The sequence below is a fragment of the Vitis vinifera genome, chromosome 7 (assembly GCF_030704535.1).
Source record: "Vitis vinifera cultivar Pinot Noir 40024 chromosome 7, ASM3070453v1".
Classification (NCBI taxonomy): Eukaryota; Viridiplantae; Streptophyta; class Magnoliopsida; order Vitales; family Vitaceae; genus Vitis; species Vitis vinifera.
The window spans coordinates 4,873,298-4,894,848 of NC_081811.1; the positions used below are offsets into that span (position 1 = coordinate 4,873,298).

The following is a 21,551-nucleotide window of genomic DNA, read 5'->3' on the forward strand; positions in this document are numbered from 1 at the left end:
AAATGGAGAAAAGATGAAAACGAGGTCGTTTTAGCAAATCGAGGGAATGCCGTAACAAAACAACATAGGAGCAGTGAATACAGACCCACGTCTTCTCCTCAATCAACAGACTGTCAAATTCCCAGAAGTTCGAGAATTTGACAATGTTGGAAAATATTGTTCGGCATAGATTACGAAAGACCCAAGGATTAGGTAAGAGTTGGGGCCGTCGGGCTGCTAGCTTTTCAACTTCTCACATATCACCTATTCATTTCATTCTGCACTCCAACCTAACAAAGTTGACGATTTTCATCCTCTACCAAAACCTAAACCACCTCACACATGCCGTTCTGCCACCTATTAATATTTGGTCCCCATTTGAAAATGATTTTTGTAAAATTACTTTTAATTAAAAAAAAAAAAAGACTTTGAAATTTCTTCTAAGGGTATGCTTGATTTTGCTTTCTCATTCCTCAAAATGATTATTAAAAAAATAATGAATAAAATTAAAAGCTCCTGATGATGGCAGACAATTCTTGGCTGTTTGCAGTGATGGCTGATGTACCCTGGAAGCAGCCATGACTGCAATCATGGCGCCAGAAGCTGTGAGTCTGTGACCTCCATCAAAGTTTCTCTAGAATATTTATTTTTTCCCTTTTTAATATTAAGGCATGGGACCATGGGCATGGACTCCTTCCTTCCTTTCCTTTTTAAATAACAAAGATAAATGAGGAAGAGAACTCCAATGGGAGGGTGTTTATGGGCTAGTCCTATCAATCTTGTTCGCGTGGAGAAGAATTTACTCTATACTTATGTCTACATTAGGAGGGTAATTAATTTGGGGTTGCCCAATCTATCCTATTCATCTTATATTTGTACAATTATTTTCATTATTTAGGTTAAATTTGTGTTAAATTTCTTCAATAAAATAAAAATTCGAACCATCATAATCTAATTCAAACCTGGTGATATTTTCATAATTTTTATTATTTTATGTAATAATATTTATTTTATTTATATTTTTAAGATGATAAAATTTAATATAATTCACTAACACGACATAAAACTCAATATATTTTTTATGGGTTTTGATAAAATATAAATGGATTCGGATCAAATTCGTGTTAACATACATAACCCGTTAACTTATATGACACAAATTTAATTTGAATTAACTCATTTAATAGCATTACCTAAATATAAAAAAGGCAAATTCTTTTGAAATAGAAAAAACCTACCCTTGTTAGTGGTACAATTGTCGTGCACAAAAATAAATAAATATTATATAGTCACATGGCATCTACGACATCGACCTTTTGTATTTTAGATGGCCGAGGAAGAGAGATTATTTTATTTGACGAAGTGTATTAAAAGATGTCTCTTTTAGTCCAAGAAAGCGATTTGATTCCAACCTCTATCGGAACCGCGGAATACTTGTGGGACTTGGGAAGTTAAAGAAGGAAATTATTTATTCGTAAGTTAATATCAAAGTACTCACCAACCGCAAGCGGGCAGAATATTACAGGACACAAGATTTGTTATGCTGCTGCAGCAGCAGCTGCTGCTTTAATCTGCGGTTTCCAGTGTGAACACACTAAGTTTTTCATCTCCAGACTCCATTGACAGATGTACCACACATCTTAATCATATATACCATATTAGCCCCACATGCCATCCCTATATTTAAAGAGCACCTTCCTGTTTGGTCTTCTCTGAATTGACTTAAAACTATACTTGCCCAATGGGTAATGACCCCTTCAATTATATCTCAAGATTCTCAAGAGAAGCTTTCTCTCTCTCTCTCTCAGAAGAACCTAGCTAGCAATCAACTTCAACAGAAGGGTGTTCATCATGGGGTAGACGGTAGACCCTCGGGTTTCTTTTGTAGGGAGGCCATGATGCGAGCAATTTCCTTCGATGTCATTAATAGTAAAAAGTCGAATTTTTAGAACTCTAGGGCCATGACTCGGGTCCCCACGGGCCCTCGTAGTTCAATGTCCATAATTATCAAAATGATTTCACTTCGTGTGGGTTCCAGGATTAATGCTTTTTGTGAACAAAACCTCGGCTAAAATTGACTTCTTAGTACTCCCTTCACAGATTAGTTCAGTGGGTGTTTGCAGAAAATGAAATTGGGGAAGATTCTTAGCAAGTTGGGTGTTTTTCTTTAATTTTTATGACTCTATGAGTATAAATGCTGTAGATATCTGCAATTAGCATATCTAATCATGATTCTAACTGTTCATAAATGTTTCTTAAGTGGAAGAAGCCAGTGCTTGAACCTCATGATCAAGCACCCTTTGGTAATTGTCCTGTTATGGGGTGAGTTTTCATCAATTTTTCCATGCATATTTGTCTCGCAATCCAGGCACTAATCAGGCAGCTGCTTTCATCTGATTGTAGTATTGTCAGTGAGATATATAGCAGGCTACTCATTTAGCGGCAAGTTTTGGGAAATTAGAGAGGGTTCATGCCCAGAAAAATCTAAAGTTTTTAAGCATGCAAACTCTATATGTACTACGACCTAGGATCTGTGCTTCTTTTTCAATCTTAAAGCTCATCCTTTTTGACCTGACATAAAAATCATGTGAGTGATGCAAGTCTTTTTGACAATGAACAATAAAGTGCTTGCAGAGAATCAAATTTAAAATCTAAAATTGTGAGGCAAAGCCATTATTCTCTGAATGGGATTTTAAAATTAAGGAACTTCTAATTAACATAGATTACTTTCCCTTAAATCCTAATTATAAGCTGGTTTAAAGCCCATGATATGCGAACCACACAGAGTCGGAGCGCACAGAAGTACAATAATAGAAGAGCTAAGCTACATGTACAGCAGAGCTGAAGTTGAAGTTGATGGGTCCTCCTCATCTTTTCTGATAAATGTAGTAGTCCATTGCACTTCATTCAACAATCACAAGCCCCTCTCCTGCCGTGAATTTGACACTAAAGGGAAAGCTTGAGGTCCAAGCCTTCATCTCCCAGACCCTCTTTCTGATCAGCTCCTTTTTTGGTTTCAGAAGCGACCATGGGAGCCACAGGAGGGTTCTTGATCATCATCAACCTATCAGCTTCTCCCATGAAATCCTCTCTCTCAAAGGATGGCTTCCAGACTGCAACTGGCAGCTGCTTCCTCTCTTCCTGATGATGATGGAGATCAGGGTCACCCAGCTTGCTCTTCTTGCTGCCGTCGTTCCTCTCTTTCTCCGTCACCCCATTGGAGGCGCTACCCATCAAATGGTCACGAGCCTCTCTGATGCTCCTGATGAGGGCAAAGAACTTCTCCATCTTCTCTTCATCGTCTTCTTCATCTTCTTGGTGGCAGATCTTTCTCTTCTTGTTGCAGCTTCCGCTCATCTCCATGAAAGGCAGAAGCTTACAACACGGAAAACAGCTTTGGAATAAGCTCTTTCGTCGTTGCTTCTGCGATACTTCTACGAGACATCCCTCAACCTGTCTCTTAAATTGCGGATTTTATAGGGTAGCTTCACGGTCAAGCTGTACAATCATTTGAGTTACTTTTTAAGCGTCAGATGTGAAAAATACCCTCTTTACAATCACTTGCTATATTTTTAATGACCGCATTACCCTTTTCCTGGATTATTTTTTTTAACGAGAATAAGAATATGTTTAATAAAATAAAGCACTAAAAATAAAAATTATTTTTAAAATATATTTAAAAATATTTCAACTTCTCAAATAAATTTTTATTTTATAAAATATAAAAAAATAATTTTTAAAAGCCTATTTTCAAAAATCAACGTTAATTTTAACTCATTGGGCTTGGAGCAACCTTGTTGGCCCAATAAGTCCCTATAAGATTGGAGGGGCATTTCAGTCATTCTATGGACAAGGCTGACATATTCCTCCAATCATCATGAGGATCATTCCCACCCACCATGTGACGCACGCGTGGTGACCTCAGCATTATACTTTTGCCACGTGGCAATCTTTTTGTTTATTTTAATGGAAGATGCCCTTTTGGTTTCATGTGGAATGATAGACTAATTTAATTTAATTTAATTTTATCACATGTCTGTGACATAATATGGAATTTTATAACCTACTTTTGACGTCATGGCAAGTAGTTGTATATCATAAATATTTAAAACCCATTTACTAGGTATTTTATTAAAATATTTGAATTTATAACATTTAAAAAAAAAAATTTAAGTTTTTTCTTAAATAATTTTTCAAAAATCATTTTAAATGATTTTCAAAAATTTTTAAATACCTTATTTTTATAAATAAATAAATAAAAAATTTTTAACTCTTTATAAAATCAATTTACAATACATTCATACTCAGTAGTGTTTTATGAAACTTAATAATTATTATTTAATAATTTAAATTGATTCTATATTAAATTATACTTAAATTATTAACTTAAAACTTATTACTTAATTTTTATTTTAAATATTAAAGTTATTAAATCATCACATTTATATATATTTATTCTCATAAATAATAACTAAGGTAAAAATATGTAATAATAAAAATCGTAAAGTAACAAAAGAAATTATGAAGGTAATTAAGATAAATAAAGGTAAAAATATAAAATGAAGACGTGAACATAAAAATAAATATTTTTTATTTTTTAACTTTAAGTCATACCATTAAATTATTTTATCAATTATACTTAATTTACTTGATAACTTAAATTTAAGTTTGTAAGTTGATTTACCTAACTTCATATATTTCTTATTAGAAGAATTTCAATCTCCATAACAAAATATTGCATAACTCTTTTATTCTCTCATTCAATTTTTCTTATTATCTCTCCCCACAAAAAAAAAAAAAAAAACACCTTTTTATTTTTCAAATATAATTTTTCCTTTCTTACTTTAATTTTTTTTATAAATATAATAGAATAGGGGAAGAGTAAAGTAGGGGGTAAAAGTAAAACTAAAAATGGAAACAAAAAAAAAAGGACAAAAGGTGAACTAAGGATTTGAAATGTTTTGGATGTGTATGAATAAGGCCCAAAAAAGAGGGGAAAAAAAAAAGCATATTCATGCACTATTTATATTTAAAAAGAAAAAACAAAAAACAAAAAGAGATGTATACCATTTCAACAAACTTCCATCCAAATAGATTTACCACATGAAAAAAAAAATGTTATTAAGCCATTTACAAAATAAATAGTACATATAAAATATCTCAAAAATTATTTTACAACAATATTATGTTTTTTTTTCCTTTTTTAGGTATAATTATTATCACTTTATTTTATAGTACATTTGACAATAAATTTAAAAACTATTTTTAATAATTTTAATATTTAAAAGATAAGATTTTTAAAATATTAAAATTATTAAAAATACTTTCTAAAATCATTATCAAATACATCTTTAATTTATCAAAAAAAACATCGATATAAGTCACACTGCTGAGAAGAGAAAGACCTAGAAAGCATAGAAGAAGACTTATATATATTCTAAAAAAGTCGCTTATGAGAAAGTAACAAGACACATGACGTAAAAAGACATGCATTTTAAATTTTAAAGTTAGGGGCATAAAGGTCAAAAACCAAGGGACAGAGAATTCAGAATTGACTATTGAAATCCCAAAACACATTTTTGCCCTTGTGTGATACATGTATTTCTCATGGTGTTTTGATCTTTTTATTGCACATGGGTCTGTTCATTTGGTGGGTAGGTCGATGGGGTTGGGGCACTAGTCTACCAACAAATATCAACTTTGTGGTCAACTTGATCCTAGTTGGTCCCATGTAATTGCCCCTAATGCCACATTTTTCAAAAGAGAATTGCTTTTCCACACTAATAACATGTGTCATTCCATCCACTTATTCAATTTAAATATGGGATTACTCCTTGAAGGGTGTATTTGAGCATATGATTTAAAAATGGTTTTTTATTTTAAAAAATAGAAAATCGTTTTTAAAATTTTTTAATATTGTTTTAATGTTATTATTTAAAAATAATTTTTAAATAATAACATAAAATAAAGAATAATTTTTAGAGGACAAACATGAATTATTTTTATTATTTTTTAAAAAGAAAAAAAGAATATGAGTTTGTTTGACCATATTTTTTAAAATTTGTTTTTAAAAACTATTTTTAAGTTAAAAAATAAAAAACAATTTTAAAAAATATCACCAAAGGGCTTTTAATTATTCATGTAATATAGGTATAACCTTTTTATAACCCTTTGGATCTAGGGTGGGAAGACGAGAAGAATGAAAAAAGGGAAAAGGGTAAATTAGGGATTTTAGGTAGAATAGCTTGAAGTTAAAGAAAAATGTGGAAGATTGATTTCATGTGCATTTTTTAGTCTTTCTGTTTATTAATAAATTGAGCAAGAAAAAAAAATGCTCTTTTAATTGAATAATATTATAAATTAGATTATTTATGTAATTTTTCAATCATATAATTTTAAAAAAAATATTAATAAATATCCTAGACATCATATGAAGGCTTAAGCCTATTTAATTCAATCCTTTTAATTAATTAATTTTTATGAACCCTTTAAAAAATTAAAATAAAAAGTAAAAAATGAACTCCTATAAGCGACCTCTCCATTCTCTGGATGTGAATTGGAGTCGATGGAGTCAATCTGGCCCCTTCAAACCAAGATTCAGACACTTTTTCTTTTCAGATTTCATGTTCTATGAATGCATTTTTCCACCAGACAATGTGAGTGTGCCTTGTTAAATTCTCCCACCCATCTATATTATAATGTTTTTCTCTCTTTGCGAGCGATGTTCTCCATAGATTAAGAGAACCAACGAATCCAAAATTTAGATTTTTTTTTTATATATTTTACATTCTTGCTTACAGAATGATTACAGCTCTCAAAGTTTTGAATCCCCGTATTATTTATTAACTCATAATCCATTTATGTATTTAAAACTTAAACATCATGAATGTGATGTCTCATATCAAATAAGAAAGAAAGTTTTTAACGCAATATAAATATATAGGTGTTTTTAATCATGTATATATATTTTAAAGTTATAAAAATTCCTTTTGAATTCCAAACAAGACGATATTTATACGATAAAAAAGTAAAGAAAAAGAAGATGTAGATAACTTTATCTTTTAAGTGGTCCTTAGGTTTCTTTTTATCATTGTATTTCCTTTTTGCTATACGTTTCCAGTTCTTAGCAGCCTCGATGCCTTGAGATAAGACAAAAAAACTTTGTACTAAGCCTGTGATTTGGAGGATTCTTTATGATATTATATGGATGTAGTGGGTCTTATGTGGGGTGTTCTTTTTGGCTTGAATTTCTATATTGTTGGGTAGCTTTAGGCAGCCTTCCACACACCCACATTGATGCTCCATTCCTCCATTTCTCTAGCTGTAAGAGCTTTCTAGGCCTTTGCTTTTGAAATTGGAAAGGAATCCACTGCTCTTCCCTTTACGCCATTTTTCTGGCAGTAAGAGCTTTTTAGGCCCTTGCTTTTGAAATTTGGAACAAACCCATATCTCTTTCCTTCATTTTCTTTCTCGGATACTGCGGATAATCATAACAGATGGATTTTTTCTTTTTTCCTTTTTCTTTTGTTTTCATTTAAGATAATCTAATGAGGATGCTTGGTTTTCACCACTCTCAGGTGGCATATGGATTCTGACTATCTGCATGCCATGATCATATATCAATATCTGAATTCACACAAAATTAAAGAAAGAAGATTAAAATCACTGAATCTGGATTCAGAGGTGCTTGAAGGAGCAAGTGTGAAAGGAAGACATGGAACTAGCTTGAATGGATTTTCCAACTCTTAGGCTACTGGAGAACAAAAAAAGTGGCATGGGCAAAGGATAAAAAGCTGAAAAGCATACTTGTAGTGTGGTGCAAGGGTAGGATACCTGATTCTGAAAACTATAAAATTCATGCAGAGATCCAAATCACTCATTTCTTTTGAGAATTTGCATAAAATATACCCCATCTGAAAAAGAATTTCAATGAAAGTAACAAGTTTCAGACTTGGAAAAAGTTCAAATTCCACTGGGAGAATTGATGGGTGGAGTGTAGAAAAGGTATGTATGGTGGGTGGCATTTGGATCCTAGCTTGTGCGCCGTCCAGGGCCTTTTTCAGAGCACGTAAGTATGCACTCAAAAGTGATGATAGTAGCCGTTGCGCATGGGCAGGAGAAAAGAGATGCTCCTCCACTTCAATACCCAATTTCTATTCAGTCCTGTTGGCCAACAAATGAAAAAATCCTCTTAGATTTAATCCACTCTCCCAAATCTTTCTCCACCTCTAAGTCTATGATCATATTATTATAATTCCTAAACCTCGTCCTCTAAACAAAACACTCAGAATTGAGGACCAATACTCATGATCAGTATACTGAATGAAGAGGAAGGAAAACACTTCTCAATTATCTCATAGTTAAAAATATGTACATATATGGATAATCTGTTTACAAACTGTTAACCTAGTAGTAAACTAATCAGCAATGGTCTAAATAGTTTTCGAGGGCGGATCGAGGAGTGCCCTCCATCAAGCAGGAGACTGGAGGGATAGTCAGTGTTTCCAAGTCCCCATATGCATTCCAACAAAATGGATCCAACATCAATTCTCCTTGAGCAGGAAGAAGTTCCACATCCGAGAGTGTCAAGTTGGTGCATGGGACCGAGTCACTGCAAGCAAAATGCATTGCTGGACTGCGAATGTCGTAGGTTCCTTTGATGTTGCTGTAGATTATGTTGGATACAAGCACTGCCGAGGTCTGGTTCATACACTGTTTGGCGAGGCAGTAGAACTGATCGATGATGATTGGGTTCCTAACGTTGTTCATGTGAAGATTACTGAATGTCACTCCCGATACAGCTCCTGATCCGCCTTGCCATGTCTTGATCCTAACCCCATTGTCTGAATATTTCAGAACGGAGTCTCTAACAGTGATATTGGAAACGCAGGCTCGAGAGTTGTGATTGCCTAGACTTCCAATGCTGAATGAAAGAAATCGAAAAAGATGAGTTTATGAACATTTATATGAAGGGACTAGAAATTAATATTGCAACCAATTGATCACCTAATTCCATGACTCGGTCCACATGTGATGTTCTTTATGTCTACATCATAGCAACCTGATCCAATAGAAACGCAGTCGTCACCTACAAAAGGGGATTGTGAGGATGGTAACGAGGAGAATATATAGCTATATATATACATATATGAGGTCCTTGGGTTTTGGGCTAACCATTGGAGACTACTGAATTATATATTTTGACATTGTTGGTGTTCTCTATGTGAATCCCATCGGTATTGGGGCTTAGAGCTGGAGCTGTTATGTAAATGGATTCGATATGAACATCCCTGCAGTTATCAAACCTGAAGTTAAACTGAGGGCTGTTCTTGATTCTAAGCCCTTGGACAGTCAAGTTGGAGCTCATGAAGAACCTTATGGCCTGCATCAGAAGTACTATTTGGTAATGCTTTGAGTAATTATCATCAAATTAACAAAAGAAATGGATACAAGCCATGTATATGACTTACAATTGGACTGTCACATGGTCCTGGCAGTGTCGTTCCATTTATTCCCTGTGTCACCCATTTAGGACATCAGCAAAAGTCCATAAATTCGAGACGACAATGGGGGAGAGAGATTTAGCTAGAAAGTTGAGCAATACCTTATGGGGTTTGCAGGGAAGGTTCCACCAATTCTCTCCTCTCCCGTCTATAAGACCACCTCCTTGCAATGACATTTCATTGATTCTGTAAAAGACCAGCCACTGGCGCTTGCTGTTATTCTGTGGCCAGGAGTCGGGTCCATCTGGTGGCGTAAGTGTACCATCAACCTGTTCTACGGAAACCCATTAGTCTTTTTCACCTTTTGAAGGAATATAGAATATACCAACATGCCTGGACTAACCACATTACCTGAAAAACCAAGCGGCTTTGACAAGGACCTGTGAAAATTGTAGATTGAATCATAAAGGAGTAACCATAGGGAACAAAGACAATAGCTGACTCCTCAACTTGGCAAGCTGTGTCCCAAGCTGCCTTGAATGCCTGTGTGTCGTCTGCTATGCCATTTCCAACAGCACCAAAAGAACGTACATCGAAAACATTAGTAGAATTATAGGAATGGCCACCATTAGTTTGGTTAGCAGGCTCAGGCGGAGGGCAAGGGGGCAAGGAAATTTGGGATACTGGGCTTGCATGAGCATGCTTATGTTTACTATGCTTATGGGATCTAGCTTGGGCAGTGGAAAAGAAGCAGCAGCAGACACAAATGCAGAAAACAAGAGACAAAACCCGGGAATACTCCATTGTTTTCGGCTCTATTAGCTTTATCACTGGCACCAACTAGATGAAAAGACCCCTTTGGGAAGCTGAAAGAAGCTTGAGACTTCCTTTGCATATAAAACCAGGGTGGACACTGGACACTAGAGCAAGTTGCAAAGGTTAACTGAGGCCTAGCGGAGGAGTGCATGCAGAATCCAAAAGGCTGAGCTCATATATATATATATATATATATATATATATATATATATATATATATATATATATATAATAACTGCTAGTGGGAATTAAGGTCCTCCAGAGTCATCTGCACCTTACAAATTTTTTTTTAATGGTTTAATGGCGGGGAACCGACCAATTCAATGGAGAGACATAGGCCTTTTTGAAGCAAATGGAGTCTGCATATGGCCGTTCAGGAAAAAGGTGAACGGAATAACAAGGAAGTGATCAGATGAGTGGGCGATAAGCCCCCCATGTTCTTCCCATAACTTTAACTTTCTGTGGTCTATTCACCACTGTAGTCTATTATTCTAATCTTATTTAATGGAACCTTCTTCAATCCCAGCTTGATACCAGACCCCGTTTCTCAGAATTGGCATTGCAGTAGGCCGACACTGAAATCAATAATCTTCTTCAGTTCTCATGTATATATATTCTTGTGAAGATCTTCGTTTATGGCAATACAAAATGGATATGGCTATTGGATTTTGAACTATACCTATATGCCATTCCTAAGAAGTCACAACTAAGAAGAGTGATTGCACTTGTCTGCCCTATCTGCATTATTGTTAAAATTTTAAAGACGTCAGTACTGTTTCTCTTCACCATTTAGTGGTTGTGACAGAGCCCTTATGAGGAGAACATCACCAAAATCTGTTAGGCAATGTTTTAGTTACAATAAGTACTAAGGAAAAGGAAAAAAGGAAAAATTCTAAGCTTATTTGATTTATAATAAATAAAAAAATCAATATAATTCAAATTAATTAAAAAGTGATACATTTGTAAATTGTTTAATTTTTATATTAACAAAAAAAATAAGTTGAATGAATTTGTGGAAATATATAAAAATATTTTATTAATTTAGATTTGATTTTTATTTTTATTCATTTGTTTCTTTCCTTATATTTTTTTTTACTCAATTTTCTATTTCTTATATTTTCTTGTGATTTTTGAAGAACCATGAAATATGCTTTATATCAAAATAAATTTTAAACTAATGCATTTTATCCACGTCACAAAACTGTAGTTGATAATTTAGTAATATTACAATTTTAATTTTTTTAAATGGTCAAAATCACAGTTAATAATTATGATTTTAAACTTAAATTTAAAAAATGTAGTTATCAACTATGATTTTATATTTTAAAAATATGTATATATATATATTTGAAACCATAGTTACTAATCAAGGTTTTGTCATTAAAAAATAAAAAAATAAAAATCCCCCATGAGATATATTAATTTGGAAATTATTTTAGAAGGAAGTTTATTTGTGTGGATTTTTTTTTCTTTTTTATTTTTTTATTTTTTGTTGGCTCAAAACACCATAGAGGGTACCTTCTACTGTAACTTGGTAGAACTCTGGATAGAAATGGCAAGTAGCATTTGAGACCAAGCTTAATTGATGTTATACTTGGCAATTAAACCAATATTTATCATTTGATTTCCTTCACACTATCTGAAACAAATTTTTGTTAAATAGAATTTAGAGAGCCACCCTGCTGTTGCTTTCAAACTTTCAACTATGGCCAGGCTTAGCCTGGAGAGAGGGTTTGATTTCTTGTACCTGTCACATGACTCACATTGCCCAACCCACTTCAGGCCTTTTATTGTCTTCAGAAGGTTTATTTCACTCACTAACCCAATCTCTTCCACTATATGTGGTCCTTTTTTTCGCCCACTTCAACAGTCTTTTTGTCTGAAATGGGTTCCATTTGGTGGGATATATATATATATATATATAGAGAGAGAGAGAGAGAGAGCTCCAACTTCCATAAATTGAGACAATCATTACTTTTCTGCTACAATGCTATTTCAGTAATCCATGAAATTTAACACCCTTGGTGGGGTTCTGGTAGATGAATTCAAGCAAATATACAACTCAAATTTTGGTAAAAACATTCTCATTGGAAGGAGTTGAAGTTCTTATATAAATCCCATTTGGAAGATCTGATTGATGAGATCAAAACAACATATGTGGGTAGACAAAACTACAACTGAAAACCTAGTTTCATTCTTTCCCCATATGAGGTCTCCACAGAAGATGAGCCAGCCTACAAGGTCTCTTCCAAGTACCAGTTTTCATACATTAGCAGTTATCACAGGTCCCTCTCCAAGAAAACAAGTTTGGCACAGCCCCAGTTCCAATTGCTTTTTGGTGACATTGCTGGATGTAGTTGCCTTTATCACTCTGTTGTTCTCGCATGATAAAAAGAAGCTTTCGGTTAGGTAAAAAAAAGGCACTCTTGCATGCGAGCTGCTTTTTCAATTGTCAACCCACATTTCTCAGCCACATATGGGACTCAAATTTCTTTTTGATTGACAATTTCGGTTGAAACCCTTGTTCTACAAATGGACACATTTTGATACAAATGTGTAAAGCTGGGTTGCAAACTTTTAAGGCTTTGATTTGAGAGCAAGCGTAGAAGTTAAATATGCAGAATTGTCTGGTCCATGATATTGATTGAAGGAAGAAGTTTGATCATTCTACCTAACAGCTCATTCAGATCAAGAAATCAGACCCATACCAGTTTTTTATTTTGACTGGTAAATCAGTTTTTATCATTCTACATAACAGCTCATTGGATGAATTTTCAGATCAACTGTGTTACACAGGTTGGTTTCTGAAAAGGTGTTTGTCAAACACACCCCTCTACTCTCTTTCAATACCCACCTTCCTTTATTTATTATTATTATTGTTTTAATGAAGTGGATGCTGAGGGAGCAAAGATGGTCGGAAAAATTCAGCAGGAAATGATAACATGACCCCATTTCAACACAAGGCACTATATCTTCAACCTGAGGATGAAGGGGGGTGGAGCACCATATATTCATGCAATCACATACTGTGCCTCTCCTTTGCCCTTCATAAACTAGGGCAAATGATTATCATTCACATTTTTTCACACTTTTGCCTTCAACACGAGGTTAGATTTGATAGAAAATGAAGAATTGGTTATTGGCTTTAGCCTGAGTAGTGCGATGGGTGAAAGGACATTTGGTAGTGGTGAAGCAAATTATACTTGAAAAGAAGAAAACAATCTTTGCATTCAATATACTGTTATAATTTGGGAACATATAAAGCATAGCTTGCTTGATCTGCTTTTAGAAACAAGAAATGAATACCAGGGAAACTAAAAGGTAGAAAGAACAAATGAAGAGGAGAAAATTAAAAAATAGCTACTTCTTGATGGCAGACTGCACTTTTCTGCTGTGAACACTCATCAAGTACAAAGAACCACATCACAACCCAAGGAAGGCACATTGCTTTCTCGCATGTTCTGGGATCAACTTCACCAACATATCAACAGGCACGCCCTTTAGTTCTGATCAGTCGAAGCAGCAATAACAAACATTGGTCAGCCATTTCACTGGGATAAAAAACAGCAAAAAGAATAATTTTAAAATAATTTGTACCATGAGGCTTGAAGTTGAACAATGGGGGAAGGAAACGTCCATTTGGCAGACGGGTGTTTGGCTCACGTAGCTCATCAAAAAAGGGATGGATCAAAGCCTCCAGCTGCATAGAAAATAAATAAACATCAAGTCAAAAATTCAAGTTTGAAAGAAGAGGTTGGATCCAACTGTCTTCACATGCCTTCCAGGAATCACAGCATATAAGTTATCTATAAGAAAATGTCGTAACTAAGAATCTAAAGGAAAAAAGCCTCCTCTATTGCTTGTCATTGCAGAAGACACATTTATTGACTCGAGAAAAAAATAATGGGCATGCCAGAGGATGACCATAACACAAGCAAAAATGGCTTAGTACGGCATTGCCAGAAGGAAGCAAAGACAGCAAAACTAGAACAATAATGATTGCATAGCTCATTAGAAATTCAATGTACTCACAGCTGTGCTACGAAGGTTCGGAGAGTACTGCAGCAGTCTTGAGACAAGATCAACGGCCTCAGGGGGCATCCGCTTATGGAATATCTGATAGGAGGTACAATAAGAATGAAAATCAATATTCGTGAGGTTGTAAGAAGCATAGCAGAATTGAAGTAATATCCTGCTTCTATCCAGTACCTTGTGCCATGGGTGGGCTTTAATTTGTGGGAATTTAAATTCTGTGTAATTGGGATTCATGCACTTAATTTCCTCTCTTGTTGGGGTGCCCAAAACCTGCATGCAAATAAGAAAATATTGTAGAAAACACATTAATAAGGGATGGATACTAAAATCACAAACAAGATGGAAAGGAGCAACTGCAGACTCAGCACCACATTGCATGGGTCCAATAGAAATGAACAAAATGCTTTTTGTGGAACCACCAATGAATGCCCAAAGAGATTCTCCCAGGATGACAACCCAATTGGATAATTACAACATTAACACTACACCGATCATGATCATTCTCAACTAAGAATGCAGTGAACAGTTTCTTCTGGGTTAGGGATCATCAACTTGCCTAGATTTTAGTCTAACCAATTTTAGATATCTCTCTAAGAATAATGTGGAATCCAATACAGCTCAAATAGAAGCTCTAATGGCTGAGATATGTGACAGTATGATCACCTTAATGATTTCCACAAGCTGATCCACTCCACTCTCCCCGGGAAAGAGAGGCTGACATCAAAAGATAAGTACTTATTAGCATACATATTAAAAAGGAAATAAAAAATGTAAGGCATAAGCCATGTACAATGTGTTGCTTACTTGTCCAAGCAGTAGTTCAGCCAAAACACAGCCGGCTGACCAGATATCAATGGCTGTGGTGTATTCAGTTGCACCAAATATAAGTTCAGGTGCTCGATAGTACCTAGAACAGATGTAAGATATGTTCAATTCCCCTTTTACCTGCAAAATTTTTAAAAGATAACTAATTAAATCATCAGATATCACCAACATATAAAAGAGAGTTACATAATCATTCCAGGATGCAAGAAAACCAACCAAAACTTTTGCACTTCCAAAATCACATAGCTTTAGCTGGTGGGTATGTGGGTTAACCTGTTCCAAAAAGTGAAGTGTTATAATCTTATAATTAGAGAAAGAAATGACAAGATAAATGTAAAAATAATTAAAGAATGACGAGTAAAATGAACAGTTTAGTGGAACATGAAGTAATACATTCACTCGTTAACATACCAATAAATTTTGAGGTTTTATATCCCTGTGGCATACTCCAATACCACCATGAATGTAAGCCAGCGCTCTACAAATCTGTAGAAAAATCAAATTCAGTAAATAAACACACAAATGAGTGCCACAAGTGAATCAGTAATAACAATTTCATGAACAACAAATCCATAGCAAACATAACAATGTTATATAAATAGTGCCATATAAAGATATAAATTCAACAGGATTGTGGAATAAAAATAAAAAACAGCAAAGTTAATAAAATCAGACTATATATATATATAATACAAACCTGGTAAGTGTAAAGTTTCACATATATCATTGGCATCCTCTGGTTCATCTTATTGTAGTGTTTGATCACCCGATGAACAGTCTCAGGGACATACTCAAGCACTAAATTAAGATAGAGCTCTTCCTTTTCAGTTGTTGAAAAGAAACAGTGTTTCAGCGACACAACGTTAGGGTGGTCCAGAAGACGCATAGTCTGTAACTCTCTGTTCTTGTATCTCTTGTCTTGAAGAACTTTTTTAATTGCAACTGTTTCACCAGTCTCTAAGCACTTTGCCTGCATAAAAGAAGCATATATATCCTTATTTGACCAAATCAAGACATAAAATTTGTTTCAGCCAGAACACACAGGCCGTTACTCAGATACCCATTACCCACTCACCAAACTCTTACCTGGAACACTACTCCAAAAGATCCATGCCCAACAACACGCTCTGCCATATAGCTGATGGTCTACAGTTATAAAAGGGAAAATTTGTGTCATGATCAAAAATCATGCAATCACATAACCAAGTTGTCCAAAAAGAGGGATAACATCACAAAAACTTACCTGCTTTGGCTGGCCATTTTTCCCTCCAATAGTTGTTACAATTATATGACCAGTCTCTGTCCCATTACCATCCACCACAGTATCTTCCATTTCCTACAAGATATCAAGACAGATTTAAGATGGCCCAACAATAAATCAAAAAGAGAAGAAGAAGAAAAAATGAAGCAAAGGAACCACATGATCCACCTTGTCATCCCTAATTTTCATGTCATTCATCTCATCAGGCAACCTATCAACACCAACAGTATTCCCATTGGGTTCTCTCAAGCCAGAAGCAGGCGCTATGCTTACTGAAGCCATTAGCTCAAGAAAAGAGAATTGAGCAGATCCCCTTCCCGATTACTCTCAAATTGATTATAGAAGTCTATAACTTACCTGCAGAAAACACACCTACCATATAGTTCCTTCATAAAAAAAAACAAACTATACCTAATACAAGCCCAGCCGCATATACCCCATAATCACCAAACTCTATGTTCCCACAAACGGAGGACAACCAGAGAACATAAATGGAACAAGATTCTACTTAGATGTACAACCTGATTAGATAAATCATCTAATGAACTTGGACAAAAACAGAAATGGCCAGTATCAATAATAAAAAATTTTGAAATTGTTCTTGTCAAACATGAAGTTGTCAAAGGAGTAGTGCATAAATAGTTCAATAATTGAAAACCTAAATTGACCAAATCAGCTTCATTTTAAATCCATGATTCTCGGGAGAAGCCAATAATAGACATGTACAAAATCCAAATTTACATAGTTATTGGAAAAAGATAAGAAATGAAAATGCTAGCTTTTAAAAGCTTGAATCTTTAACCTTCATACTATTATTGTCAACTATTGAGCTTTGAGGTCGAGGAATTTCCATTTACAGAGACCCAAAACGACATAAACACAAAATTCAATATTTTTTTTTCTCCTTTTCTTCCATTTTCTCTGCAACCAAATGGAGGGCTGAGCAAATTTGTTTAAAAAAAAACTCAACCCCATAAGACCAAAAGTAAAAAGCTAAAAATAGAACGAGAAAGAGAGCAATTATTTTAGACAAACAAAAAATAAGAAATTCCCGAAAACACCCGGTTGGTAGCTGAGAAAACACCAGTAAACAAAAAATTTCAAAAAAAAAAAAAAAAACCCCCCGGTTAAAGTTTTTCATAGCTCAAGTTTTCAGGGAAAAAAAAATACGAAAAAATAAATTCCTGTGCAACTAAAAATTTCAGTTTTTTTTTTTCCCTTCCCTTTCCCAGACTTCCTCAGCAACCAAACAGAACATCAGACCACAAACCCCCCACAAAAAGGGAAAGAAAAAGAAACAACCTAAATTTTTTTTTTTTTAAATGAAAACCCATAAAAGAGAAGATCTTGAAAGATCACAATGAAAAATCACCTTATCCAAACCCACAAACACTGGGAAAAAAAAAATCAACAAAACACAGCAAATTCAAACACAAGAAGGGAAAAAAATTCCAAGAAAAAAAAAAACTATACCGAATGGGTCAGGATTCTCTGAAGCGGAAGAGATCGGTGGTTCGGAGAAAAATGCATGACCCGAATTCAGAAACAGGCAAATGAAGCGATTTCAGCAGAAGGGTATTGATCAAATCTGTTAAACCTGTGGATTTCTAGAGAGAGAGAGAGAAGGGAGGGTGTTAGGACATTCCTGTCTGAGTTTGATGGCAAATTGGCAGTCAACAAAACAGAAAGAGCCCAAACATTTATGTCCTTTTTTTTTAAATTAATTTAACAAATCCTTTTCCACAGTCTCTTCTTTTTGACCATTCAAACGCTGCTTTCAACTTTCTCTTTCTTTTTTGTTTCTTTATTATTATTTTTCTTTTCAAGTGTTTTATCCATTTGAATAGAGTATTAAAGTCCATTTTAGTTAACTAATCCAATCATTTTCAACCACATAAAGAAATTTCTGAAACAGTCAATCCTTCCCTAATTTCACATGAGAAGGAGCCAAAATAGGATTCATAAATATGTTGGTGTTGGCATGCCTAAACTTAAGCAATGTCATGTTGTGACTTTGAAAACTTACTCATGGTAGCGGTTATGGCTTTCAAAGACGCACACAGGTGGAAACTTCGTTGAGACGGCCTTAAGGAGATCAAAGCAGAGGTTGAATGGCTTGAGTGCAACAAGCTTGTATGTGATGGGTAGCATGTAATGTCATCAGTGCACACAGTATTGTTGGTATACGTTGCATAAGTTGGGGCATGACAACTGTTGGAAGCATAAGTTGGCCGGGCCATGACATGTGGTGGTACACTCATGTAGGTTGAGCATGACAAGTGTTGGAAGTTGGTACTTTAATGAGTTTCTTAAGTTGCTAGAAGTTGAAGAATTTTCCAAGTGATGGACGCTTTTCCAAATTTTCTATAATTAGAGAAAATTCATTATACTTATGGAAACATATTTGAGATCTCACTCTTACATGTTGGAAATGACTTAGAATGTCCTTTAAAGGGGGAGGATGGGTTGTGGCCTCACTAGGAACAACTCAAGGGTAATGACTGTGGGATAGCAAATGCATACTCTTGATACATCAAACCTCTTCACGAATAAGTGCAAGGCGTTATTAGGACTTGTAGTGTATAATGGGCACATAGACATGATACGTGTTAAATGTAGGCTATTGTAATGACTTGGGTTTGATTAAGAGTTGATTAATTTTGTTAATTTTATTGATGAAAATTAATGAATTTATTTAATTGAGAATAAGAAGTGGTGGAGTCTATGTTATTTTGAAAAGCAAGCTGATAGCTTGCTCAGTTGTGTGCTTGAAGAGAGTGGCTGAAAATTTGGAAATTATTGACTAATTTACTTGTTTGTAACAACAATCAATTTGCCACTTTAAAAATTAGTTAAAAAGGGTTTAACAAACAAATATCCCTCAATGAGAACTTCAAAATACTTTTCAATCAATATTACCGTTACAGGTTGTAGAAGGAGTTTGTTCAAGAAAGGTACATAGTGTGTGATACTTATTATTGGATATAATATAATTATCCATATAAAGTGAAAATTATGTGATTTATATGAATTGTTATTTTAAATTGCATAAAATATATTACGTTAAGTATCTTATAAACTCTTTTATAACAACTAAACTCTTCCTTACCAAGTTATGACCTATCCTTCTATAAAATGCTGCAAATAAATATGTCAAATGAGAGTTGAGGTTGTACCATAATTAGGGACTCTGAGAGGTTATGTTTTTTTTATGTATAGAAGTTTTATAATGGAATGAACGAGGTTTATAATAACAATGGAAGTAAGAAGTATCAATGTTAGTAATATGTAAAGATATATTGAAGTACATGAATGGATACATAATGTGTTAACGAAATGAATAAAAATGCAAGTTTCAATATTTTTTGTTTTGAGAGGTTATGTTTTTTATGTATAGAAGTTTTATAATGGAATAAAAGAGTTTTATAATAACAATACAAGTAAGAAGTATCAATGTTAGTAATATGTAAAGATATATTGAAGTACCTCAATTGATACATAGTGTATTAATGGAATGAATAAAAATGCAACTTTCAATATTTTTTGTTTTGAGATGTTTTAATTAATTTTGGGTATATTCATCAGTTGAATTTTTGGATCTAATTTACTTGGGGTACAAAAAAAATTATTTAATAGTGTTGAGGGTTCTTTAATGGGAAAAAAAACCAAGTGTTGGAATTGAAAAATATTGGAAATAGAGCAAGTAAGCTAGGGTGCATGTAACAATATAGAAAATTAGTGACTAATAACAACAATCATTTGCCACTTTAAAAATTACTTAAAAAGGGGTTGAACAAACAAATATCCTTAAATGAGAATTTCAAAATACTTTTCAATCAATATTATCGGGTTGTAGAAGGAGTTTGTTCAAGAAAGATGTATAATGTGTGATGCTTATTATTGGATATAATATAATTATCCATACGAAGTCAAAATTTTGTGATTTATATGAATTATTATTCTAAATTGTATAAAATATTTTACGTAAGCATCTTATAAACTCTTTTATAACAATTAAACTCTTCCCTACCAAGTTGTGACCTATCTCTTCTATAAAATGGTTTTCTATAAGCTAAGTTGCAAATAAATACATCAAAAGAGAGTTGAGGTTGTACTATAATTAAGGACTAGAGAGATTATGTTTTTTATGTATAGAAGTTTTATAATAACAATAAAAGTAGGAAGTATTAGTGTTTGTAATGTATAAAGATATATCGAAGTACCCGAATGGATACATAGTGTGTAAATGGAATGAATAAAAATGAAAATTTTAATGTTTTTTTAATTTTGGGTATATTCAACACTTAAATTTTTGGATATAATTCACTTGGGGTACAAAAAAAAATTATTTTATAGTGTTGAGGGTTCTTTAATGGGAAAAAAAACTAAGTTTTGGAATTAAAAAATATAAGAAATAGAGCAAATAAGCTTGGGCACGTGTAACAATATGAAGATTCGCAAAGTTCTTTTGTTTTTTTTTTGCTTTTTTTTTTATGTTGAAAATAGAAAGTGTGTTATGTTAAGTTGGAATGCACAGGAGAGATGCACAACATTACTCGGAGTTGTTCTGTGATTACAATGCCCAGAAAAAAAAAAAAAAAAAAACGAAGATGCCATTGTTTAACTTATAAAAGCATAATGAAGGTGAGGTTTTTAATTTGAAAAGATGCATTATTATAACTTGAGTAAGCTATTGAAGATTAGTGCACAATTTAAAGTCTTGATGCGTTGTTGCAGGCTTGAACAAGCATAACATTGATAAAAAAATTTAGAATTAAAAGCTTTTTTTAAGATTAGGAAAATTATTAGAACATTTCCTTAACTTCACAATACTAAGAATACTAAAAGATCACAATTATAACTTTAATTCAGGCTTGTAATCACATTGAAAATAAAAAATATATATTAAATGGGTCCTAGATAACTTTGTAAGCCTGTATAAAATGGCTTGTAGGACTATATTTATTTATTTATTTTATTATTATTATTATTATTATTATTATTATTATTATTATTATTATTATTTGCACCTTCCTTTATAAGGCAAGGCTTGATAAAGTATAATATAAACTTTAAACTTTAGGTCAACACTCTTACTAATCATTAAAATACCGCAAAAAAAAAAAAAAAAAAAAACTCATGGTCTTAGATGGCATTTTTTATTTGATCAAACACGGTTTTTAACGTGGTCA

At 33.6% G+C, this 21,551-nt stretch overlaps 2 protein-coding genes across 3 annotated transcripts; both read right to left on the bottom strand.

Moving 5' to 3' along the window:
- Positions 1 to 8,336: 8,336 nt before the first annotated feature.
- Positions 8,337 to 10,381, bottom strand: LOC100253880 (polygalacturonase At1g48100). Its single transcript, XM_002272697.4, has 6 exons — positions 9,834 to 10,381; positions 9,584 to 9,751; positions 9,450 to 9,494; positions 9,154 to 9,361; positions 8,986 to 9,067; positions 8,337 to 8,902 (listed from the first exon to the last, which is right to left on the bottom strand). The coding sequence occupies exons 1-6, from the start codon at positions 10,224 to 10,226 to the stop codon at positions 8,401 to 8,403; spliced, it is 1,398 nt and encodes a 465-aa protein (XP_002272733.2). The 5' UTR covers positions 10,227 to 10,381; the 3' UTR covers positions 8,337 to 8,400.
- A 3,060-nt stretch (positions 10,382 to 13,441) lies between these two features.
- LOC100252099 (glycogen synthase kinase-3 homolog MsK-3-like) lies at positions 13,442 to 18,051 on the bottom strand. Of its 2 annotated transcripts, none has more exons than XM_010653993.3 (12): positions 17,833 to 18,051; positions 16,342 to 16,434; positions 16,185 to 16,244; positions 15,796 to 16,068; positions 15,510 to 15,584; positions 15,315 to 15,371; positions 15,078 to 15,218; positions 14,937 to 14,987; positions 14,448 to 14,543; positions 14,271 to 14,354; positions 13,836 to 13,938; positions 13,442 to 13,744 (listed from the first exon to the last, which is right to left on the bottom strand). In XM_010653993.3, exons 1-12 carry the CDS (start codon positions 17,887 to 17,889, stop codon positions 13,662 to 13,664), a joined length of 1,173 nt encoding a protein of 390 aa, XP_010652295.1. In that variant the 5' UTR covers positions 17,890 to 18,051; the 3' UTR covers positions 13,442 to 13,661. The 2 variants fall into 2 exon arrangements, with proteins under 2 accessions (XP_010652295.1, XP_059593920.1); XM_059737937.1 differs by lacking the exon at positions 17,833 to 18,051 and adding an exon at positions 16,528 to 16,716.
- Positions 18,052 to 21,551: the final 3,500 nt, after the last annotated feature.

Excerpts from the sequence above, each read along its gene's own strand:
- LOC100253880 (XM_002272697.4), bottom strand. The coding sequence starts at position 10,226 with ATGGAGTATTCCCGGGTTTTGTCTCTTGTTTTCTGCATTTGTGTCTGC. Across the intron at positions 9,362-9,449 it reads GACCATGTGACAGTCCAATT|GCCATAAGGTTCTTCATGAG; the intron begins GTAAGTCATATA and ends CTTCTGATGCAG. Across the intron at positions 8,903-8,985 it reads GGACCGAGTCATGGAATTAG|CATTGGAAGTCTAGGCAATC; the intron begins GTGATCAATTGG and ends TCTTTCATTCAG.
- LOC100252099 (XM_059737937.1), bottom strand. The coding sequence starts at position 16,641 with ATGGCTTCAGTAAGCATAGCGCCTGCTTCTGGCTTGAGAGAACCCAAT. Across the intron at positions 16,245-16,341 it reads AAAATGGCCAGCCAAAGCAG|ACCATCAGCTATATGGCAGA; the intron begins GTAAGTTTTTGT and ends TTATAACTGTAG. Across the intron at positions 14,544-14,936 it reads AGCTTGTGGAAATCATTAAG|GTTTTGGGCACCCCAACAAG; the intron begins GTGATCATACTG and ends ATTTGCATGCAG.